Source organism: Ranitomeya imitator, chromosome 1 (genome assembly GCF_032444005.1).
Source record: "Ranitomeya imitator isolate aRanImi1 chromosome 1, aRanImi1.pri, whole genome shotgun sequence".
In the NCBI taxonomy this organism is placed as follows: Eukaryota; Metazoa; Chordata; class Amphibia; order Anura; family Dendrobatidae; genus Ranitomeya; species Ranitomeya imitator.
This window is the reverse complement of record NC_091282.1, coordinates 583,497,428-583,523,794: the sequence shown is the minus strand read 5'-3', so window position 1 is coordinate 583,523,794 and position 26,367 is coordinate 583,497,428. Positions and strand designations below refer to the sequence as shown.

At 42.9% G+C, this 26,367-nt stretch overlaps 1 protein-coding gene across 8 annotated transcripts in view; it reads right to left on the bottom strand.

Annotated features, from left to right (window-relative positions):
- LOC138680452 (scaffold attachment factor B2-like) overlaps positions 1-26,367 on the bottom strand; it is a 702,355-nt gene that overhangs the window by 209,300 nt on the left and 466,688 nt on the right. For all 8 annotated transcript variants that reach the window (XR_011321619.1, XR_011321628.1, XM_069767880.1 and 5 more), the window contains exon 15: positions 7,072-7,108. Coding sequence is in view for 6 of the 8 variants with exons in the window: in XM_069767880.1 (XP_069623981.1) it covers positions 7,072-7,108 (37 nt within the window). In the remaining 2 variants the exon portion in view is untranslated. The remainder of the gene's footprint in view (positions 1-7,071; positions 7,109-26,367) is intronic.

Below are 26,367 nucleotides of genomic sequence, written 5' to 3'. Positions count from 1 at the left end.
AGCTCGGCAAGCAAAAAATAAGCCCTCACCCGACCCCAGATAAAAAATAGAAACGCTACGGGTATCGGAAAATTGCTAAAAAAATTAAAAAAAATAGCACAAAGTTTGGAATTTTTTTTTACCACCTAGATAAAAAAAGAACCTAGACATGTTTGGCGTCTATGAACTCGTAACGACCTGGAGAATCATAGTGACAGGTCAGTTTTAGCATTTAGTGAGCCTAGCAAAAAGGCCAAACAAAAAAAAAAGTATGGAATTGCCTTTTTTTTGCAATTTCACCACACTTGGAATTTTTGTCCCGTTTTCTAGTACATGATATGGTAAAACCAATGGTGTCGTTCAAAAGTACAACTCATCCCGCAAAAAAATAAGCCATCACATGGCCATATTGACGGCAAAATAAAAAAGTAATTGTTATGGGAAGGAGGGGAGCGAAAATCAAAAACAAAACCAGAAAAAGCCCCGGGGGTTAAAAACTGCATTTAGTTGTGTTATCTTTGTTAAAATGTTTCAGATCACCAAACAAATTTAAGTATTAAAGTGTAAAAATATGCAAAAGAATAAGAAATCAGGAAGGGGGCAAATAATTTTACAAAACTGTACACATACATACCATGAAAACAGTTTTAACCCCTTCCTGACCTGCGACAGCGTATGCGTCATGAAAGTCTGTGCCAATCCGATATGTGACGCATATGCTGTGTCACAGAGTGATCGCGTCTCTGCAGATCAGGTGAAAGGGTTAACTGTAATTTCACCCGAACTTCAGGGACAGGGGGAGTGGTACTTCAGCCCGGGGGGAAGGGAGGGGGCTGGCTTCGCCCCCCCCATTGCTACGATTGCTCTGATTGGCTGTTGAAAGTGAAACAGACAATCAGAGCAATTTGTAATATTTGACCTATGAAACGTGGTGAAATATTACAATCCAGCCATGGCTGATGCTGCAATATCATCGGCCATGGCTGGAAAGCCTGATCTGGACCTGCGACCGATCTCCTCCCCAGTCGTCTGTCCTGTCATGTGCTCCGTCCTCCTGTCTGCTCCCCCCGTGCTCCGATCCCACCCCCAATACTTACCGAGCTCCGGTGTCCCTCCCGGTGTCCATCCGTCTTCTCCATGGGCGCAGCCATCTTCCAAAATATCCAGCCAGCAGATTCATTCCAGGTTTTATCACAGTGATCAAAATGTACCTATCACAGTGATCAAAACAAAAAAAAAAAAAAATAGTACATGAACCCCCCTTTTATCACCCCCATAGGTAGGGACAATAAGAAAATATATATTTACTTTTATTTTTCCACTAGGGTTAGTGTTAGAACTAGGGCTAGGGTTAGAACTAGGGCTAGAACTAGGGTTAGGGCTAGAACTAGGGTTAGGGTTAGAACTAGGGTTAGGGTTAGAACTAGGGTTAGAGTTAGAACTGGGGTTAGGGTTAGAACTGGGGTTAGGGTTAGAACTGGGGTTAGGGTTAGAACTGTGGTTAGGGTTAGAACTGGGGTTAGGGTTAGAACTGGGGTTAGGGTTAGAACTGGGGTTAGGGTTAGAACTGGGGTTAGGGTTAGAACTGGGGTTAGGGTTAGAACTGGGGTTAGGGTTAGAACTGGGGTTAGGGTTAGAACTGGGGTTAGGGTTAGAACTGGGGTTAGGGTTAGAACTAGGGTTAGGGTTAGAACTAGGGTTAGGGATAGAACTAGGGTTAGGGATAGAACTAGGGTTAGGGATAGAACTAGGGTTAGAACTAGGGTTAGGGTTAGAACTAGGGCTAGAACTAGGGTTAGAACTAGGGCTAGAACTAGGGCTAGAACTAGGGTTAGAACTAGGGTTAGAACTAGGGTTAGGGTTAGAACTAGGGTTAGGGTTAGAACTAGGGTTAGGGTTAGAACTAGGGTTAGGGTTAGAACTAGGGTTAGGGTTAGAACTAGGGTTAGAACTAGGGTTAGAACTAGGGTTAGAACTAGGGTTAGGGTCAGGACTAGGGTTAGAACTAGAGTTAGGGTTAGAAATAGGGTTAGAATTAGGCTATATGCACATGGTGCGGATTTGGCTGCGGATCCGCAGCAGATTGGCCGCTGCGGATTCGTAGCAGTTTTCCATCACGTTTACAGTACCATGTAAACCTATGGAAAACCAAATCCGCTGTGCCCATGGTGTGGAAAATACCGCGCGGAAATGCTGCGTTTTATTTTCTGCAACATGTCAATTCTTTGTGCGGATTCCACAGCGTTTTACACCTCAATAGGAATCCGCAGGTGAAATCCACACAAAAAACACTGGAAATCTGCAGTGCCTTTTAACTGCGGATTTTTCAAAAAACTCACACGAATCCATAACATGGGCACATAGCCTTAGGGTTAGGGTTGGAATTAGGCTACTTTCACACATCAGGTTTACAGTGTCAGGCTAAATCCGGCTAATTTTAAAAAAAACGGATCAGGTGAATTATGCCGCCAGATCAGGTTTTTTCCCATAGACTTGTATTAGTGCCGGATTGCACCGGATGACATTGCGTTGCCGCTTCCAGTTTCTTGAAAAAATGTCCACTGCAACGTTTTTTGTCTCCGGCGAAAAAGCCTGAAGCGCCGGATCTGCCGCTTCCGGCTGTTTTCTAGAATGGAAGCCTAAGGGAGCCGGAAGGTGACGGAAAAAGGCGGATCCGGTGGCCTGATCCGTTTTTTTAAACTCAGCATGCTCCAAATTTTTTTTTTTATCCAATAATCTAGCTAGGCTGGCCGGATCCGTCGCATCAGTTTTTCAGAATATGCGCCAGATCCAGTTTTTCCAACATTCGCCGGATTTAGCCTGACACTGAAAACCTGATGTGTGAAAGTAGCCTTAGAGTTAGGGTTGGAATTAGGGTTAGGGTTGGAAATAGGGTTAAGATTAGGCTTGTGGTTAGGATTAGGGGTGTGGTGGGGTTAAGGTTGTGGTTAGGGTTGGGATTAGGGATGGGATTAGGGGTGTGTTGGGGTTAGTGTGTGAGTTAGAATTGAGGGGTTTCCACTGTTTAGGCACATCAGGGGTCTCCAAACGCAACATGGCGCCCACCATTGATTCCAGCCAATCTTGCGTTCAAAAAGTCAAATGGTGCTCCTTCCTTTCCGAGCCCCGACATGCGCCCAAACAGTGGTTTACCCAAACATATAGGATATCAGCGTACTCAGGAAAAATTGCACAACAACTTTGGGGATCTAATTTCTCCTGTTACCCTTGGAAAAATAACAAAATGGGGGCTAAAAAATTATTTTTGTGGGAAAAAATGATTATTTTCACGGCTCTGCATTATAAAATTTTGTGAAACATTTAGGGGTTCAAAGTGCTCACCACAAACCTAGATAAGTTCCTTGGGGGGGGGGTCTAGTTTCTAAACTGGGGTCATTTGTGGGGGGTTTCCACTGTTCAGGCACATCAGGGGCTCTGCAAACGCAATGTGACGCCCGCAGACCATTCCATCAAAGTCTGCATTTCAAAACGTCACTACTTCCCTTCCGAACCCCATGTGCCCAAACAGTGGTTTACCCCCACATATGGGGTATCAGCATACTCAGGACAAACTGGGCAACAACTATTGGGGTTCAATTTCTCCTGTTACCCTTGAGAAAATAAAAAATTGCTTGCTAAAAATTTTTGAGGAAAGAAAAATGATTTTCTATTTTCACAGCTCTGCGTTATAAACTTCTGTGAAGCACTTGGGGGTTTAAAGTGGTCACCACAATCTAGATAAGTTCCATGGGGGGTCTAGTTTCCAAAATGGATCATTTGTGGGGGAGCTCCAATGTTTAGGCACAAAGGGGCTCTCCAAACGCGACATGGTGTCCGCTAACGATTGGAGCTAATTTTTTATTCAAAAAGTCAAATGGCGCTCTTTCCCTTCCAAGCCCTGCCGTGTGCCCAAACAGTGGTTCCCCCCATATATGGGTTATCGGCTTTCTCAGGACAAATTGTACAATAACTTTTGGGGTCCAGTTTCTCCTTTTACCCTTGGGAAAATAAAAAAAAATGTTGCTAATAGATCATTTTTGTGACTAAAAAGTTAGATGTTCATTTTTTCCTTCCATGTTGCTTCTGCTGCTGTGAAGCACCTGAAGGGTTAATAAACTTCTTGAATGTGGTTTTGAGCACCTTGAGGGGTGCATTTTTTAGAATGGTGTCACTTTTGAGTATTTTCAGCCATATAGACCGCTCAAACTGACTTCAAATGTGAGGTGGTCCCTAAAAAAAATGGTTTTGTAAATGTTGTTGTAAAAATGAGAAATCGCTGGTCAAATTTTAACCCTTATAACTTCCTAGCAAAAAATAAATAAATTTTTTTTTCCAAAATTGTGCTGATGTAAAGGAGACATGTGGGTAATGTTATTAACTATTTTGTGTCACATAACTCGTTTAACAGAATAAAAATTCAAAATTTGAAAATTGCAAAATTTGCCAAATTTCCATTTTTTTCGCAAATAAACGCAAAAATTATTGACCTAAATTTAGCACTAACATGAAGCCCAATATGTCACAAAAAAACAATCTCAGAACCGCTAGGATCCATTGAAGCGTTCCTGAGTTACTACCTCAAATGAACACTGGTCAGAATTGCTTAAAACAGCGAGGTCATTAAGGTCAAAATAGGCTGAGTCATGAAGGAGTTAATAAAAACAAAAGGTCTCAAACCACAAAAAAAATAATTATATTCGTAACGACCACTATTATGTTATACTATTTACTCTGCAAATGCAAACTCTGTAAATGCAACTACTTAAAAAAAAAACGAAAAAACTATGGAGGAATTGCTGACTTTGTTTATCTGCACCACAAGAAATGAAAGAAAATGTCATCAAAAAGTCATGTGTTCCAAATTGGTAATCGTGAAAACCATCAACAAAAAAATAAATGTACATGTCAGCTAGGCTAAATTCACATTTGCGATCAGGGCTTTGCGAAGGGCTGCGCACGTCCTCAGTTAAGCCCCGCCTACTTCCCCATACTTCTGTATGCGTCCTGCGTACCCATCTAACATTGGGTACGCAGGACATGTGGATGTATGCGGATGCATTGTTTTAACACGCCATATACAAGGGGGAAATAAGTATTTGATCCCTTGCTGATTTTTTAAGTTTGCCCACTGTGACAAAGATATGAACAGCCTATAATTTTAAGGGCAGGTTAATTTTAACATTGAGAGATAAAAGACCAAAAATTAAATCCAGAAAATCACACATCATAGGGCAATAGTATAAATGTAAATTACATATAAAAAGTAAGTACTTGTGTTAATGAGTGCATTTGCTCAGAGACCTGGCAGGTAAAAAGCAGTGCTGCCCTTTTTCAGCTGTATTTTTGAATTTTTGGAGGATTTTTAGTCCTCTTTTTGTGGCTTTGCTACTAACTATAGTAATAAGACTCGCAAGCGTGAGGACCCTTGACGATGGGTTGTGAGCCTGCATATCTTGGCCAAAATATCGACCAATACCTCACATATTTTTATGTATTTTGTGCACTATTTTTCAGGGTGCAGCCAAGCCCAGTATGTTTGGTCATGTGTATAGGGGTGTTCGCATGGGATGCATTGGGAGTGTGCTGGCCAGCACGCCTAATCGAATAGTAGGGGTGTCACTAATAGGCTGAGAACCAGACACTAGGCATATGTTATTGTGTAAATGTATACAAAGGCTAGTTTCACACTAGCGTTTAGCCGGGCTGCGGACTTCCTCTGTGAAGCTCCACCCACTGCCGCGCCTCTTCATTCAGCTCTGCCTTCAGTGGCGTGCACACCCTATCTTTTACAATGGGTACGCAGACCATGCTGCTGTATGAGGATGCCTCTGCATGCGTCGTTTTGTTGGTGCGACGACCTGCGCCTAACGCAACGAGTTGCAATTCCGTGCAGATGCCGCACCGTCAAAATGACGCATGCGAAGGCATCCGCATACAGAGGCATGGCCTGCGTACCCAATGTTATAGATAGGGTGCGTACGCCGCATGTAGCCGCAGGCGGAGCTGAATGAAGAGGCGCGGCAGCCTGGCTAGACGCTAGTGTGAAACTAGCCTAAGCAGCCACCCCCTCCATGAACTGGTAGGTTGCGAGTGGCTATTTAGTATTTTGAACCTGTGTTGCAAACATCTTTGCTATAAGAGTTGGCTGCATCCTGTAGTGCATTTTTTCAGAGACCTGGGCAAGTAAGCGGCGCTGCCCTTTTTTTTAGCTGTAGTGTCAATGAGTGAATAGATACAAAAAAAAAGTCTTACCCATAGTAGGATGTACTAATACAAAAATGCCCACTATCATCTACGTTATGTATTTGATCTAAGTATTACAGATTTGACTTTTTTAGCTGTGCAACTCCTTTTTGTTCTTTTGTTAATACAGTAAGTGCTAAGCACGGCTGCCTTGTGTCTCAGACTCGGTATAACCATACCCCCAGCACCGACTAGCAGCTGTCTGGCAGATAACTATGTGCTCTGTATATTGACAATCACTCATGCGTGGGCAGAGTTATACAGAGCTCAGCATTTGAGCACTGCTAGATCTGTAGCAGAGAAATTCGATTCTCCAACTGCTGCATCTAGTAAACTAAGTGACAAACTGCTGGAATTTTGTGCAGGTGTAAAATTATATAGTAAAACCTGATGACAGAGTACCTATAAATAATAATTGTAGAATTTATCAAAAATCAGACAAGAGTAAGTTTAATATTATATGCCTAAATACTACAAAGTACCAGCAAAAATAAGGAGACAAAGTACTTTTGCGTGCAACTGTAGTGCAAAGAGACATGATTAATATTGCCAATCCACATATCATACATCAATAGACAGACAAGTGCCATTAAGTTAATCAATACTTCTAAACAATCTTTTGTTCAATAATGGTACTAATCCACACATCGTGCCTTGACATGCGTTTCTGCTTTATGACATGGGCTCATTAGGCGACCATGGGAAACGTGGCTACGCCAAGGTGATAGTGTTCAGGTACGTTTCATATGCCAAGTATAAGAACACAAAGTCCTGACATTATATCCTCCCTCCATAAGCATGTAAATCTAAATACAAGCTTTATGAATGACAATTTATGAATATACTCACATCTCGGCCTCCCATTCCCGATCTTGAATCATCTCTCCTACCAAAAAAAAATGTTTAAAAATTAGACCATTCTGAAGTTTAAATACATAGCATTTAAAAAATATTACCATGGAGGAATTACAGTATGTGTTTTCAGCTTTTCAATCATTCAGACCATTCAACAGAAATCAGAGAGAAGCACTACAAAAATAAAACACAATAAAACAAGATATAGAAATGTAGTGAGCAAGGATCCAGAAAGGTTTTCTTCATGGTTAAGAAACAGATATTGAGAGGCCACCCTAGGGATAAGCTTCAGTTAGCTGAATTTTAAACCTTGAAAATCCCTTTTAACCTCTGAGAGTGGTTTGCACGTTAATGACCGGGCCAATTTTTACAATTCTGACCACTGTCCCTTTATGAGGTAACTCTGGAACGCTTCAATGGATCCCATCGATTCACTGATTCTGACAGCGTTTTCTCGTGACATTTTGTACTTCAGGTTAGTGGTAAGATTTCTTTGATACGACTTGCATTTTGGAAAAAAATGGAAATTTGGCAAAACTTTGCAATTTTCCAACTTTGAATTTTCATGCCTTTAAATCACAGAGATATGTCACACAAAATACTTAATAAGTAACATTTCCCACATGTCTACTTTATATCAGCACAATTTTGGAACCAGCAATTGTTTTGTTAGGAAGTTATAAGGGTTGAAAGTTGACCAGCGATTTCTCATTTTTACAACACAAGGTGCTCAAAACCACATTCAAGAAGTGTATTAACCCTTCAAGTGCTTCACAGGAAATGAAGCAACATGGAAGGAAAAAAAAAATGAACATTTAACTTTTTTTCACAAAAAAATTACTTCAGATCCAAATTTTTTTTATTTTGACAAGGGTAACCGGAAAAAATGGACCGCAAAATTTGTTGTATAATTTCTCCTGAGCATGCAGACACCCAATATGAGGGCGAAAAATCACTGTTCGGGCACATGGCAGCGCTCAAAAGGAAAGGAGTGCCATTTGACTATTTGAATGTAAAATTAGTAGGAACAGTTGGAGGACACCCTGCCACGTTTGGAGAGCCTCTGATGTGCGAATACAGTGAAAATCCCTCACAAGTGATGCAATTTTGGAAACTTGACCCCTCAGGGAACTTATCTAGATGTGTGGGTGAGAATATTGAACCCTGAGGTTCAATGAGGTTCATTGATCCGCAGCAGTTTCCCCTGAGTTTACAGTACAATGTAAACCTATGGGAAATGAAAACCGCAGTGCACATGCTGCGGAAAAAAACGCGCGGAAACGCAGTGGGTTTACACCTACTCCAATAGAAAACTGTAGGTGTAAGCCAGCAGTAGAAACCGCAATAAATCCGCAGTAAAAACAGCAGCGGTTTTAAACTGCGTTTTTTTTTCAAAATCTGCTGCGGAAAAATCCGCAGTCCTCCACAATACATGTGTACATACCTTTAAAGGTGCTTCACAAGTTCATAATGTTTAGCAGTAAAAATAAAAATCTAATTTTCCCCACAAATAGGTTTTTAGCTCAAAATATTGCATTTTCATAAGGGTAACAGGAGAAATTGCACCATAAAACTTGTTTTTCAATTTGTCCTGTTAATTCTGCCTCCCAAATATGTGATATTAATCACAAGAGAAAGCCCACTGAAATAAATAGGTACCTTAAAGGGAACCTGTCAACCCCAAAATCGAAGATGAGCTAAGCCCACCGGCATCAAGGGCTTTCTCTACAACATTCTGTAATGCTGTAGATAAGCCCCGATGTATCCTGAAAGATGAGAAAAAGAGGTTAGATTATACTCACCCAGGGGCGGTCCAACTGCGGTCCGGTCCGATGGGCGTCGTGGTCCGGGGCCTCCCACCATTTACGATGATGTCCTCTTCTTGTCTTCACGGTACAGCTCCGGCGCAGGCGTACTTTGTCTGCCCTGTTGAGGGCAGAGAAGTACAGCAGTGCGCAGGTGCCGGGAAAGGTCAGAGAGGCCCAGCAACAGAGCAAAGTACGCCTGCGCCGGATCTGCAGCGTGAGGACAAGAGGACGTCATCCTATGAAGATGGGAGGCCCCGGACAAGACACAGACGCCCATTGGTTCGGACCGCCCGCTCAGGTGAGTATAATCTAACCTCTTTTTCTCATCTTTCAGGATACATCGTGGGCTTATCTATAGCATTACAGAATACTGTAGATAAGCCCCTGATGCCGGTTGGCTTATCTCACCTTCGATTTTGGGGGTGACAGGTTCCCTTTAAGGTACCTATTTATTTCAGTGGGCTTTCTTTTGTGATTAATATCACATATTTGGGAGGCAGAATTAACAAAAACAGCAATTCAGGAATTTCTTTATTCTCGAGGTCAGTACGATTATAGCGACACCACTTTTTTGTGTTTTTGCGATTTAACACAATTTTGTAAAAAAAAAAAAAAAAAAAAAAGTAGTTATTTTTGCATCGCTTTATTCTGAGGGATATAACTTATTTTTCCACTGAAGGAGATGTATGGAGCTTGTTTTTTGGGGGACAAGATGATGCTTTCAGCGGTACCATTTTTATTTACCGTATATACTCGAGTATAAGCCGACCCCCCTAATGTTGCCACAAAAAAACTGGGAAAACTTATTGACTCGAGTATAAGCCTAGGGTGGAAATGCAGCATTTACCGGTGAATTTAAAAAATAAAAATAGATCATTATTTCCCCATAGCTGTGCCATATAGTGCTCTGCACCGTTCATTATTTCCCCATAGCTGTGCCATATAGTGCTCTGCACCGTTCATATTTCCCCATAGCTCTGCCATATAGTGCTCTGCACCGTTCATAGTTCCCCATAGCTGTGCCCCATATAGTGCTCTGCACCGTTCATAGTTCCCCATAGCTGTGCCCCATATAGTGCTCTGCACCGTTCATATTGCCCCATAGCTGTGCCCCATATAGTGCTCTGCACCGTTCATATTTCCCCATAGATGCTCCACATAAATCTGTGCCAATGCTGCTGCTGCAATAAAAAAAAAAAAAGCCATACTGACCTTTCTTGCTTGCAGCTCCCAGCGTCTCTCCGCACTGACTGATCAGGCAGAGGGCGCCGCGCACACTATATGCGTCATCGCGCCCTCTGACCTGCACAGTCAGAGCGGAGCGGCGCCGGGAAGATGGAGGGGCGCCGGGAAGATGGAGCGGCGCCCGGCGGCTGGAATGGGGACAGGTAAATATGACATACTTACCTGGTCCCGGCGTCCGGCTCCTTGTCCCGCACAGCTGTCTTCGGTGCTGCAGCCTCTTCCTCTATCAGCGGTCACCGTTACCGCTGATTAGAGAAATGAATAGGCGGCTCCACCCCTATGGGAGGTGGAGCCGCCTATTCATTTCTCTAATGAGAGGTCCAACGTAACCGCTGATGGAGGAAGAACTGCAGCACCGAAGACCGTGGGACGGCAGGGGGAGCGCCAGGATCGCTGGAAGCAGGTAAGTATGCCTCAGCGCCCTCACCCGCCAACCCTGCCACCCACCTTGACTCGAGTATAAGCCGAGAGGGGCACTTTCAGCCCAAAAATTTGGGCTGAAAATCTCGGCTTCTACTCGAGTATATACGGTATATTCATCTTTTTGATCGCATTTTATTCTACTTTTTGTTCAGCGGTAGGATAAAAAAGAAGGTAAAAAACAATGCTTTATTTTTTATGGTGTTCACTAAATGGGTTAACTAGTGGGACAATTATATAGGTCAGGTCATTGTGAACTCTGCGATACCAAATATGTGTACTTTTATTGTTTGTTTTTTCATTCAAATATTTATTTAAAGAAACACTATCTTGATTTTTTTAAAAAAAATATATATTTTCACAATTTAAAAAAAAAAAAAAAAAAAAAAAAAAAAAAATCACTTTTTTTTTTTTTTAGTTTGTTCTACTTGTGGACTCATTTTTGCAGGCTTATCGCTTCTACAGCATGGAGATGAAGCAGCATCCCATGCTGTACAAACTGTCAGCTGCACTGACAGAATCTTGCTCATCCTGCACTGGGTATGATAAGCAAGTTTCCTAGGTCTGGTGACCCAGATGTGGACATCATGACGGCATCGTGTCACTATGGCAACGATCAGGACCCTGCGTCATGCCATGGGGTCTCCGATCCAAGGCAGAGGGGCTGTCAGCCATCTGCCTGCTTCCAGAACCCTGCGATCGTGTTCGATTGCAGCATTTCGGGAGGTTAAAGTGCTGGGAACGGTCTGGGACCGCTCCTGGCACTTAGTGCCGGGTAGCAGCTGTCAGAATCAGCTGACACCCGGTGGTGATCACCCAGACGTAATAATCCGACCCTGTTGAAATAGGCCCAGGGCACAGGGATGGTTTACTACATCTGATGTCAGAAAGGGGTAAATCTCATCTATCCAATAAAACCAATTCCCATTAAAGGTCACTGGAGAAGACCCACAACTAGCACATGGTTGCCATCTGTCTGCTGGCCATTTTTTATTGACTGGTTGTTAGGAGAAAGTTTGGTTAAGCTTTCAGGTTTTTTTTTTCATTTGCATATCAGAAAAATGGATGACAGACCATCCACATGAAAAACAGATACAGCACACTACATTCACAAAAAATTTTTTAAATCAAGCAAAAACATATCACCGACATCACAGAATAACTGTTCAAACCAACTCCTGCTGCTTCATGGAAGGGCCAATCATTTATACACACCTTCCCATCTGCTTATTTCCCTCCATCTCCACCCTCCTCTGACTGACAGAAGTGACTTCATAGGGCAAGAGAAGGGGAGAGGGGAAACAAACAGGTGGAAGGTGTATATAAATGATCGGCAGCCATAGAGCACTGCGTGCCTGTACTTGGTTTTAACAGTCATTCTGTGCTGACAGAGTTCCTGTAATACAACTTACTATAGGAGGGTGCGTTGTATAACTTCTAGACAAATTAACAAACCCTTAGTTTTAAGGAGGTGGCTGTACAGAAAGTAGAAGAGGCAGCAAACTGATTGAACAGACTGCATGCACCCCAGATTTAGATTCATTTTCAGCGTTACTACGGTCACTTTAACCCCTTTCTGACCTCGGACGGGATAGTACGTCCGAGGTCAGATCCCCTGCTTTGATGCGGGCTCCGGCAGTGAGCCCGCATCAAAGCCGGGATATGTCAGCTGTTTTGAACAGCTGACATGTGCCCGTAATAGGTGCGGGCAGTATCGCGATCTGCCCGCACCTATTAACTAGTTAAATGCCGCTGTCAAACGCAGAGAGCGGCATTTAACTACCGCTTCCGGCCGGGCGGCCGGAAATGACGTCATCGCCGACCCCCGTCACATGATCGGGGGTCAGCGATGCGTCAGGATGGTAACCATAGAGGTCCTAGAGACCTCTATGGTTACTGATCACTGGTGGCTGTGAGCGCCCCCCTGTGGTCGGCGCCCACAGCACACCTCCATTTCTGCTACATAGCAGCAATCAGCAAATTGCTGCTATGTAGCAGAGGCGATCGAGTTGTGCCTGCTTCTAGCCTCCCATGGAGGCTATTGAAGCATGGCAAAAGAAAAAAAAAAAAGTTTAAAAAAAATGTGAAAAAAATAAAAAAAAATATAAAAAGTTTAAATCACCCCCCTTTCGCCCCAATCAAAATAAATCAATAATAAAAAAAAAAAATCAAATCTACACATATTTGGTATCGCCACGCTCAGAATCGCCCGATCAATTAAAAAAAAGCATTAACCTGATCACTAAACGGCGTAGCGAGAAAAAAATTTGAAACGCCAGAATTACATTTTTTAGGTCGCCGCGACAATTGCATTAAAATGCAATAACGGGCGATCAAAAGAACGTATCTGCACCAAAATGCTATCATTAAAAACGTCATCTCGGCACGCAAAAAATAAGCCCTCAACCGACCCCAGATCACGAAAAATGGAGAGGCTACGAGTATCGGAAAATGACGCAATTTTTTTTTTTTTAGCAAAGTTTGGAATTTTTTTTCACCACTTAAAAAATAACCTAGTCATGTTAGGTGTCTATGAACTCGTACTGACCTGGAGAATCATAATGTCAGGTCAGTTTTAGCATTTAGTGAACCTAGCAAAAAAGCCAAACAAAAAACAAGTGTGGGACTGCACTTTTTTTGCAATTTCCACGCACTTGGAATTTTTTCCCCGTTTTTTAGTACACGACATGCTAAAACCAATGATGTCGTTCAAAAGTACAACTCGTCCTGCAAAAATTAAGCCCTCACGTGGCCAAATTGACGGAAAAATAAAAAAGTTATGCCTCTGGGAAGGAGGGGAGTGAAAAACGAACACGGAAAAACGAAAAATCCCAAGGTCATGAAGGGGTTAAACAAACAAAAAAATGTAATGCATTAAGGTTTTAATTTTTTTTTTCAAATATCATTTGTTTTTTAATTACCATAAGTAAAATGTGAAAAATAATTTAAAAACCATTTGGTAATTCAACTTGTAAACACTAGGGGGAGCAGCTGCTGAAAATTGCCATGAAAACCTAGTGTATAACTAGCTCATATTACGACTGCAGTAAATGTGGGCTGAATCTGCTAACGTGTACGACGTCTCCCCTTCCCTTATGGGTGTTTCTAAAAAGAAAGGATGAAGTTTAGGGTCACATTGCGGAGCCATTTTGTTCTTGAAGTCAGTGTTACTGACATGTAGACCATGTTACAGAGGACAGACGGCAGCATCTGTTAGTTGGTGCTGCTCGCTCTATCAATCTGGGGTTAGATATGAGAAGTGTATCACAAACGATTAGATACGCTTAGAATAACATGCCGAGTTTAGATAAAGGGATATTATGCTGCATGGAGGACTACGGGGAGGGCATTATACTATACAGAGGCCTACGGGGAGGGCATTATACAGAGACCTACAGGGAGTGCAACATACTATATGGAGGCCTATAGGGAGTGAATTATGCTGTATGGAGGCCTATGGGGAGTGCAAATATGCTGTATGGGTGCCAATGGGGAGTGCATTATGCTCTATGGGTGCTCTATGGGGAGTGCATTTTACTGACTGGAGGTCTATGGGGAGTGCATTATACTGTATGTGTGATAGAAATATTTATATCATGTAGATCTCACTTGCATGTATACTCCTCTATAATCATATATACTCATAAACGCAAATATATCTATATACACTATAATCAATTGCTTAAAATGGCTGACATAAACTGATATAAGCCAGACAGACTGTTCGGTGATTTCCACCCGAAAACCAGAAGAACTCCAGATGTATTAAGTGCTGATGAGATGTCTCAACTTTGTCCCAGATGCAGAGAACTTCATTTAAGTTGCTTAATCAGCAGTCATATGTTCATTAATCACAATATTCCATATATATTTATATAACCAATAACAGAGGAGCTAGACCATATGGTAATTAACTAACCACCCCTAACCACTCCATTCTATATGCAATTATAAAACTATGTATATACAATAAATGGTCGGTATTGATGGAATGTTATGGACACAATGGTGTGCAGTCTCATTCCTTGAGCGCTCAAAATACTCAGTCTTATTGGGAACGGCCGCAGCACACACATAGGGATAGATTTATCCAACCCAAATTTCCATATCATATGGAGGCATATGGGGAGTTCATTATACTATATGAAGGACTATGGGATGCATTATACTATATGGAGTATTTCATATTTTAAGTAAAAGCACAGTTATCTGCTGAGGTTCTCTTACATTCATTATTAGGGTGCGCCACCTTAGTTGTAGGGTTACCTGGGTTAGGGGCCCAGTCAAAAATGTCACCCCCCAATGAACCAAAACAGTAGCTACCCTTCTGGCGACATCACTCCGTTCACTTCTATAGGAGCAGAGGTATAATGTGTGACCTAGACCATCCATTTCTTTGGGAACAGTAGTGTGATGTGTGACCCTGATCCATACATTTGTTTAATGCTGTATAGACAACTGGCACCTTCATCAGATAAGGGGATTACATCTAATATACACTTTATGAACAATAGTATTGGGACACATACAGGAGCCTGTCACGATTCACACCGTGACCGTCACCCCTATGTCACGGGTCGGGGTGACTTTAGGCCAACAGACGGCTATCACATGTGCAGGGGGCTTATCTTAGTTATCCCTCCACTGCTAACCATGTGATGAAAAACCACACACAAGGCTATTGACCTCTTAGTTTACAGCAGGGGCTTATTCTAGGTATCCCACTGCTCTTCAATATACCACGAACTGCAGGGATTTATGTATATCCCGCTTACAGTTCCACTTAACACTTGCAGCTCTCTGGCACCCCCCTTACTCTCAGGTCAGATTAGGTACTGCACCCTGGGTAATTAGTCGCCAGACAGGCTGCCTGCTATGTACTGGCTATTGGGCACACTGCAGCGACGCGATAAACTACTCCCACTCAGGCAGAAACAATAATTATCAATGCCGCAGTCGATACAACATCACCCAAAAGTCTGCACACGGTCGCTGCCACCAGCTTCGAGTAAACGGGTCCGAAGCTAACCCAAAACAGTAGCGTAATTCTCTTCAGGAGACTTAGGGTACGTTTAGAGCATGGAGAAAGTATAATAATTAATATACTAGATTCTATGTAAAGTTTAGGCAGTGTTTTATCAAAATATTTTACAAGGATGTTACAAATGAGACAATTGCAAATATGTACAAGGTAATTATAACATAAAGGGATTACAGGAGAAAAGATAACACTCACATGTTCAAAGCATTGCAGACAACCAGGCTAGTGGAGTTTTCCATATGTCCCAGTTAATTGAACGTGCTCAGGGCTCTCCAGGAAAAGACAAGAAGACTGGGCTGGGGATGTGGGCAGACAGTTATAGCTAAGCCTGTAGCATCCCAGAAAGGGGTTGGATCACCTCGTCCCTCCTACTTTTTCAGTTAACTAATTTTACCCTACCCTATATCTAATTTCGATAACTCCGCTACAAAACATGTCAGTCATAACAAACCCAGCATTCATCTCGGATTAACGTGGGTATTCTAATGAGATCAAATATGTCCTGTCTGTGATACATATTTACAGAGAAATCCCTACTTCTTTACCAGATGGAGTTAGAAGCCCGTGTTTCGAGGGATGGGTAGATCCACCGAGGGAGATTACGAATATATATTTTCGTGTTCTTAACGTAAACGGCTTGCGTAATATCTTACAAAAACAAAACAAAGAACTTTCATGGATTTCTGGGAACTTCTCTACCAGTTTAGGCTGGTCACTTTCCACTGCAGGAATGCCGGTCGTAAATACTTCTGCTCTCTGAGCTAGAGGTAATAAACTCTTCTTCCCCCATCCCTTGGAAATGAAAGCTCTTGGCTGAGTGCAAGGGAAGGGGGGCTTCTTAGCCCGCAGCCTGCTAACAAGAGAAACTACTTATATGATATTTCATACCATATCGTGACAGAGCCGTAATGGCATCTCATTAGCATTAAACGTGTTGTCCAATACTAGGAAAGCCCTTTTACCAATATTCCCCTACAGTGCTGGTGCCATTCCAGCTGTGTCTGCACTCGCAGTCCTGGAGCACTGTTGTGATGGAATGACAGGGGGTACCCGGCGCCCAATCAGCACTGACGTCACTGCCTCAACCTTCCTACGGATTAACATGAAGAGACAGTCTGATAAGCTGCAGCCCTGGCTTTCAATTAATGTCCATTACATAGAATTATTTGGCTTGTATCTTAAGTCATATTGCACGACTCGTTAAAGGGTTGATTGTGACTTGTAGGATAGCTAATTCCAACAGGTGGTGCTATAGAGTTTAAGTCCTCTTTTTCTCTGAAGAGGCAATTTGCATATAGAATTATTTTTTATTTTTTTATCAGGTCCAAACATTTAGTTCAAGAAAGGGTTGTCCTAGTAGTGGACAACCCCTTTAATATTAAGGTATTCACCCTTTTGCAGCTAAAGCAGCTTCCGCTATCCTGGAAAAGTTTTAGTTATGAGCGAGTATACTAGTTGCTCGGTTTTCCCAAGCATGATCGGGTGATCTCCGAGTACTTGTAAGTGCTCGGAGATTTAGTTTTCGTCGCCTCAGCTGCATTATTTACGGCTGCTAGACAGCCTAAATATGGTTCCCTGAAAAATGCCCACAGGAAAATTGCCCACAGGAAAACTGCCCACACGGATAATTGCCCACAAGGAAAATTGCCCACAAGGAAAATTGCCCACACGGAAAATTGCCCACACGGAAAATTGCCCACACGGAAAATTGCCCACACGGAAAATTGCCCACACGGAAAATTGCCCAGTGCAGCATCACAAAGTTTCAGATCTATGATATTTGAGGTGAAAGGTGAGGATGTTCACATGATGTGTGATCAACTTGTGATTTACAGCTGACCTAGTGCAAAACTGCAAACATGCTGAAGATCTGTGGTTTGTACCAGTCTGTCACTCAGCAATAGATAGATCTAGTCTGCTCTCATCTGTCACTGACTCTGCCTTACTCCTCCCACCAGCCCAGAACAGCAGCACAGGCAGAACCAGCAGCAGCGTGATCCAGAGGAGCCATCACTGCTATCAGTACCCACAAAAGAATCACTGTATTATCTATGGAGTTACATGGGACTGCAGGACAGATCTAATACATTATTATCTCAATGGGTGCCCACCAAAACCAGGGGGCTGCTGGCTGAGATAGATGGTCCTGGAAGCCGAGAAGGCACCACAGAAAGGCGAGATTCTGTCAGAATCTGTCAGAGGAGCGGAAGTGCCATAGCAGCTCCGCTCTCCCATTGACTTCAGTGGCAGTGAATCTGGGGCATGCACTTCTTTCCCTGTCCACTTATCACTGCCAAGAGTAAGAGTGAACAGACCCTACATATTTATGTATCACACATATACTGCAGGTGCAGGCAGGCATAGGATGGAAGGAAATGCAGAGTGGATTTGAATAAGGCCATGTGCACATGTAGAATGATCCTCTGCAGATTTTTCCACAGCGGATTTGATACATCCGCAGGGCAAAAACTGTGCCTTTTTCCTGCGGATTTACCGCATTTTTTGTACGGATTCCACTGCGGTTTTACACCTGCAGTTTTCTATTATGGAGCAGGTGTAAAATCGCTGCATATTCCACACAAAGAATTGACATGCTGCGAAATGTAAACCGCTGTGTTTACGCGCGTTTTTTTCCGCAGCATGTGCATTGCGGATTGCGTTTCCCATAGGTTTATGCATTGTACTGTAAATGCATGGGAAACCGCTGGGGACCCGCAGCTTCGGAAACACTGTGGATCCGCAGCAAAATCAGCAGTGTGTGCCCATAGCCTAAGGGTCTCTAGGCCCAGACACACCACAATGAGAGTGGAATAAGGGTCTCTAGGACCAGACACACCACAATGAGAGTAGAATTATTGCTAGCACAGTGGAATGACAACTCCTAAGACCAGAATCCGTACTCTGGGACTAAGGATGAGTGAACAGAACCTGGAGAAGTAAACTGGGCCCACAGACCTTTGTGGAAATCTATTCTGCATTTTCTTTGCTGCTTACTGTGTTGTGCTGTATTGTATTTCAATGGAGCCAATGGAAGTCAAGGACAATCACCCGGCAGCTAATTATTTCCAGGTGTGCAATGATTGTTTAATAAACTTAAGTTATTGTTTTTATTAGAACTCCTTAATAAACTGTTCTTAATAAACTTGTCGGGAGTTTTTTTTATATGGGCAATTTTTGCCGACATTCTTCTATGCTGCAGAGCATCTCACCTATAATTCTATACTATTCTCTGTTCTCACGTATACTTGCATACTATCCCCCTGTCCTGCAGAGCATTTAACCTATAGATCTTTGCTATTCTCTATTGTGCAGAGCATGTCACCTATAATTCTATTATTATTCTTCTGCCCTGCAGAGCATCTCACCCATACCTACATACTATCCCCATGCCCTGCAGAGCATTTAACCTATAATTCAGCCTGTGGGCAATTTTCTGTGGGCATTCTTCACCTTGCACCTCAAATATCATGGATCTGAAACTTGGCGATGCTGCAATTGGCAATTTTCTGTGTGGGCAATTTTCCATGTGAGCAATTTACCTGTGGGCATTTTTCCCGTGGGCAATTTTCCCGTGGGCAATTTTCTGGTCACCCCTAAAAACACGTTGGAATTCCCTAACAAACAGGCATTCCTCACATGTATTCAGCCTTTCTAGCAGCTGTAAATCACGCAGCTGCGGCAACGAAAACTAAATCTCCGAGCACTAACAAATACTCAGAGACCACTCGAGCGTGCTCGGGAAAACCCGAGCAACGAGTATACTCGATCATCACTATTTTTGACTATTCACAAAAAAACACATTTGTGATGTCAGACAATGATGTTTGATGAGAGAACCTGGCTAGCAATCGCTGTTCTAGTTCATCCATAAGATATTCAATGGGGTTGATGTCAGGGATCTGTGCAGGACCCTAAGTTTATGCACTGGACCATAGTCCACAGAACAGAAATGTGCCTTCCCTAAGGCTTTGTGAACACGTTGCGGATCTGCAGTATTTTTTCCACGCAAATTTGCAACAAATCCGCAAAGGGTGGCTCAGGCAATGTTAATCAATGGGAATCCACAATTGGTGTCCACATGCTGCAGAAAATTCGGCACGGATTCTCAGCGTTTTGTTTTCAACAGTATGTCAATACTTTTTGCGGATCTGCAGCGTTTCTGCACCCATTGACATACATTGAGTAAGTCAAATCTGCAGCTAAACCACAGGTGTAAAAAGGTCTGCGGGTTAGCTGCGGATTTTCATGCCAAAAACACAGCAGAAAGGAAGGATAAAGAGTGTGTGGGGTCTGTCTGAGGGTGTCTGTGTGTGTGCGGGTGTATATGTGTGTAGCCAAGCATCGTCTGATGGGACTACTACTCCCATCCGGCTATGTCTGATGTCACATATAACAGTGACAGCATGAGCCGATGATGGGACAGTAGTAGTCCCATCATCAGGCGACTGTCCAATTGTAAAACAAACAAACAAAAAATAAACACATTCATACTCAAACACCTAATTCCTTGATGCCCTCGATCTCCTGCAACAAAAAAAAATAAACCAACATAAATACTCCCTGTCCATCGTAGTCCATTTACCAAGTGTCCCACGCCGATCTCACATGTAGACCAGTCACATCGGGTGATGTGACCACTCTACCCGACGATACAGCGACAGGAGGTATCCTCCCAGTGTATCACTGCGCCACCATCGGAGTACGTGCTGTCACTTGCGGCACCGCTGCGTGAGAAAATTCTCACATGGCAGTAGTGCCGTAAGCGAGAGCACAAACTCTGGTGAACGCTCACTGTATCGCCGAAGGCCATGTAGAGCAGTCACATCTCACCATGTGACTGTTCTACATGTGAAATCACCGTGGAACACTCAGTAAACGGACTACGTTGGACAGGGAGTATTTGTGTTGGTTTATTATTTTATTTTTGCTGCAGGAGATCAAGGGATTCGGGGATTAGGCGATGCATTACGTATGGTTAATTAACCCCTTCATGACCTTGGGATTTTTTGTTTTTCCGTGTTCGTTTTTCACTCCCCTCCTTCCCAGAGCCATAACTTTTTTATTTTTCCGTCAATTTGGCCATGTGAGGGCTTATTTTTTGCGGAACAAGTTGTACTTTTGAACAACATCATTGGTTTTAGCATGTCGTGTACTAGAAAATGGGAAAAAAGTGTGGTGAAATTGCAAAAAAAAAGTGCAATCCCACACTTGTTTTTTGTTTGGCTTTTTTGCTAGGTTCACTAAATTTTTTTCACATTTTTTTTTAACTTTTTTTTACTTTTGCCATGCTTAAATAGCCTCCATGGGAGGCTAGAAGCAGGTACAGCACGATCGGCTCTGCTACATAGCAGCAATTTGCTGTTCACTGCTATGTAGCAGAAAATCAGGTGTGCTGTGAGCGCCGACCACAGGGGGGCGCTCACAGCTACCGGCGAGAGGTCTCATGGAAAAGCATCGCCGACCTCCGATCATGTGACGGAGGTCAGCGATGCCGTCATTTCCGGCCGCCCGGCCGGATGCGGTAGTTAAATGCCGCTGTCTGCTTTTGACAGCGGCATTTAACTAGTTAGTTGTGCCCCCTCATACGCCAATTTATGGGAGCCTGGGAATGGTCAGTATTTCAGGAAGAGGAGATTCAGGGCACTGAGCGAATCCATAATTGGTGGTGATGATGTTATGTTCACTGGGAAGGACCAGTAGAGGAACTTCATACCCTCATGAAAAGGTTAAATCAAAATGACAGAAATATCAAACTAACGTATAAATTTGGACGAGAGATTGACTTCCTGGATTTATACATCACTACATTACCAGATGGTCACCTATCTACAACTGTGCATCGGAAACCTACAGCAACTAATTCGCTGTTACATGCATCTTCCCTGCACCCCAGATCCACAACCAATAGTATACCCATTGGGCAATTCTTGCGCGTTAAAAGGATATGTTCCGAGGAAGCACAATTTGAAGAACAATCGAGGAAATTACGTGAACGGTTTCAGGAGAGAGGATATAATCGACGGGCCATACAAAAGGGATACTGGAGAGCGAAAAACACTCCCAGACAACAACTATTACACAAAAATGAACCTACCCCTGAAAAGAGAGAGCAAGATAATCAGGTAAGATTTATTACCAATTTCAGTAATGAATGGCATGACTTATATCATTTCATTCAAAAACACTGGAAGATTTTGTCTACAGACCCTACCCTCAAAAAAATCCTTCCGGAACGTCCCTCTGTGGTAGCCAAAAGAGCCCCTTGTTTACGAGATATCCTTGTACATAGTACATATGATCCCAAGACCATGATTAAGGAGAAAAAGACAGCCTTGAGGAGGGGATTCTTTCCGTGTGGCATATGTAGGGGCTGTGCTAACATGAAAAAGAGTGCCACGTTTAAAAATTTTGATGGCACCAAAACGTACGACATTCGATCATACATTACATGCTCTTCAAAAGGCGTAATTTATTATGCTGAATGTCCGTGCGGCAAAATTTATATAGGTATGACCAGCCACGAATTAAAAATCAGAGTACGTGAACATTGCCTAGATATAGAAAAAGCAAAAACAGCCCTTGACAATGCCACACTGAAAACCCTCCCTAGACATTTTAAGAGATATCACCAGTGCAATTCCAGACTATTGTCCATTAAAGGCATTGATTTGTTGGATTTGGGAACCAGAGGGGGAGACATCGGTCAGAGGCTGGCCAAAAAAGAATGCCAGTTGATTTACAGATTGGGAACGGTGGTACCACAAGGCCTAAATGAAAGCTTTGGCTTTGGTGCATTTTTGTAATGATATTTCTGAATATGAGGTAGTAGTGTGGTAGGGGGTTATATATTTGGATAGGGTATCCACCTATGATGACTCTTTTTAATTATGTTGTATGTTGGCATTTTATTTATTTGTTTTTATTGTATGTATACCTTAGTTGTATTTATCATCTGGGGAGGATCATCGGTGGCATTTCCATCTATGTCAAGAGGAAGTATGACTGCGTCCACATCATAGCAGGATGAATCATCATGATGAAGAGGTCACAATCGGAGAAAATCAAGAAACTTTAGCAATATACAGCAATGTTATATCATCGGCATGCCATAGTAGGAGAAGAAGGAATTTTGCCTTCATCCTTTGTACTTTCTCCACAATGACACTTCAGCCTCTGTATGTTTTCATGTTGCTGACCATTGGGATCTTTTATTGTTTTATATGCCATAGTGAGTTGTGCTCAAATTTAGGTATAAGTGGGGGCATTTATTCATTTTTTATAGTATGTATTGGCACTTCATGTATTTTACATATGGTTCAGCTTTTGAGCCTTTTTGTCACTAATGTTAGGCAAATAGCCTTATCTTATATAATATATCCAGTAATATGGACTTTTATGTATATCAATATAGTATCACATTTTTCACCTATTAGATCGTGGGTTATTTGGTAGATTCCTAACTAGGTTATGATTATGCGTTTTTAGGGGTCCCGTTGTTTAGGGTACACTTCATTCATGATCACTTACATGATACATATTTGTAGGTAGACCTATTTCACATAGTTATATACACTCATATTTCACACACATTTGTAGCATATACACTATTAGATGCCATACACCTGTTACATTCGCCATAGATACCTCAGTATTGCATTAATTGCTTATTTATTCCCCCTCTCTCCATTGCGGTGAGTAGCGCGCTTGCGCTGATCGCGGACTTGTGGGGAACGGTGATCGGTTGCCAGGGGAACGAGGACGCAGAGTCGTACTACCAATGACCTGCCGCCTCCGACCCCTTGACCGGGATCTTGTTCCCCATTGGTTACAGGATCCGACAGATCTGCGCATGCGCCGATACACTCTCCGTACAAGGAGTCATCAGCAGTACATGGCAGGATATCCTGTTTTCGTACAGCGGCGCACATAAGTGTGTGCTTGCATTTAGGCATTGCGGTCATTATATCACACCTGATTATAGTAATTATCAGCCCCGGGATCCAATCACTTTTACTGCCCAATATAGTTAAGCCGGCTAAACCCCCTGCCCTGACACGCCTCCTGAAGAAGCGGTGTGAAACGTGCGTCGGGGCAGAGGGACGCCGAGGTTTACCCCTTAGTGACTGACTGACAGGTAATTTACTATCTTATATCATTCGGATGTTTATGCCTCTCTATCGGGGCCCATGACTCTCCTGGGATACTGGGAGTATAAGCGTTCAGCTATCCAGTTTTATGTATACTTATAGCCAGGTCGGCATACGTATAATTGACCAGGATATACATTTAGGCATGTCATCTTTGTGAGATATTGTCTTTATTCATTGTCATAGTCAGCGCAGAATTTGTGGGTTGCCTATGGTAGTAAAGTCCCTCCTTTTGTGGTACCAGCACCCTTGTTAGTTACTTACCTATATATGTTGTTTTAATTAATATAATAAACATGATTTTCATTGTACCATGGTGAGGCCAATTTATTTGTCTGTGGTCACACCTTTAGTGATCTAGTTAATAGGCGCGGGCAGATCGCGATTCTGCTCGCGCCTATTACGGGCACATGTCAGCTGTTCAAAACAGCTGGCATGTCCCGGCTTTGATGCGGGCTCACCACCGGAGCCCGCATCAAAGCAGGGGATCTGACCTCGGACGTACTATCCTGTCAGAGGTCAGAAGGGGGTTAAGATTAATAAAGGTGTGTGCGATTATTTCTAATAAAGGGCTTTATTCTGGCTGTGTCTTTATTTACCATATAACTGTAGGATTAGTAATGGATAGGTGTCTTATTGACGCTTCTCCATTACTAAGAAGTGGGCTTGATGTCATCGAACAATACACAGGTGGCATCAACCCCACAAATATTACCCCACTTGCCACCGGTACAGGCAAGTGGGAAGAGCGAGGTTAAGCACCAAAATTGGCACATCTATAAGATGCGCCATTTCTGGTGCAGCTGTGAGCTGATGTATTTAGCCAGGGGGTGAAGGGGGGGCAATATACATGGGGCCTTCCCAGGCTATTATCAGCCCACAGCTGTCTGCCTTGCCTTTGCCAGTTCGATTTTATAGGGGGGCCCCATGTAAACTTTTTTCTGGGGTTCCCCTGTAAACTGGCCAGTAAAAGATAAGCAAACATCTGTGAGCTGATATTAATAGCCTGGGAACCACCTCAGCCGTCGGCTTTCCCTCTGCTGGTTATGGAAATTACGCAGGAGGCCAAGTAATTTTTATACTTTAAAAAAAACAAACAAAAAAAAACAGATATTGCATTTCACGCAAAAGTAGCGTGTGTGTGTGTGTGTATGTGTGCGCGCGCAACTCTAAGGCTACGTTCACATTAGCGTTAAGCTAATGTGCGTCAGGTTTGCGTCGGCGATGCAGCGGCGACGCATGCGTCATGCGCCCCTATACTTAACATGGGGGACGCATGCGTTTTTGTTTGTTGCGTTGTGCGACGCATGCGTCTTTTTTGCCGCAAGCGTCGGACCGAGAAAACGCAACAAGTTGCATTTTTCTTGCGTCCGATTTTCGGCAAAAACCGACGCATGCGTCGCAAAATGCAGCGTTTTGCCGCGTTTTTTGCGTGCGTTGCTGACGCAGCGGCGCACAACGCTAGTGTGAACGTAGCCTTATTGATCTCTATGTACCATTTTATTAATGAGGTTATCTGGCTGACATGTACAATAATATATATATATATATATATATATATATATATATATATATATATATATATATATATATATATATATATATATATATATATATACACAGTGGGGCAAAAAAGTATTTAGTCAGTCAGCAATAGTGCAAGTTCCACCACTTAAAAAGATGAGAGGCGTCTGTAATTTACATCATAGGTAGACCTCAACTATGGGAGACAAACTGAGAAAAAAAAAATCCAGAAAATCACATTGTCTGTTTTTTTATCATTTTATTTGCATATTATGGTGGAAAATAAGTATTTGGTCAGAAACAAACAATCAAGATTTCTGGCTCTCACAGACCTGTAACTTCTTCTTTAAGAGCCTCCTCTTTCCTCCACTCATTACCTGTAGTAATGGCACCTGTTTAAACTTGTTATCAGTACAAAAAGACACCTGTGCACACCCTCAAACAGTCGGACTCCAAACTCCACTATGGTGAAGACCAAAGAGCTGTCAAAGGACACCAGAAACAAAATTGTAGCCCTGCACCAGGCTGGGAAGACTGAATCTGCAATAGCCAACCAGCTTGGAGTGAAGAAATCAACAGTGGGAGCAATAATTAGAAAATGGAAGACATACAAGACCACTGATAATCTCCCTCGATCTGGGGCTCCACGCAAAATCCCACCCCGTGGGGTCAGAATGATCACAAGAACGGTGAGCAAAAATCCCAGAAACACGCGGGGGGACCTAGTGAATGAACTGCAGAGAGCTGGGACCAATTTAACAAGGCCTACCATAAGTAACACCCTACGCCACCATGGACTCAGATCCTGCAGTGCCAGACGTGTCCCACTGCTTAAGCCAGTACATGTCCGGGCCCGTCTGAAGTTTGCTAGAGAGCATTTGGATGATCCAGAGGAGTTTTGGGAGAATGTCCTATGGTCTGATGAAACCAAACTGGAACTGTTTGGTAGAAACACATCTTGTCGTGTTTGGAGGAAAAAGAATACTGAGTTGCATCCATCAAACACCATACCTACTGTAAAGCATGGTGGTGGAAACATCATGCTTTGGGGCTGTTTCTCTGCAAAGGGGTCAGGACGACTGATCCGGGTACATGAAAGAATGAA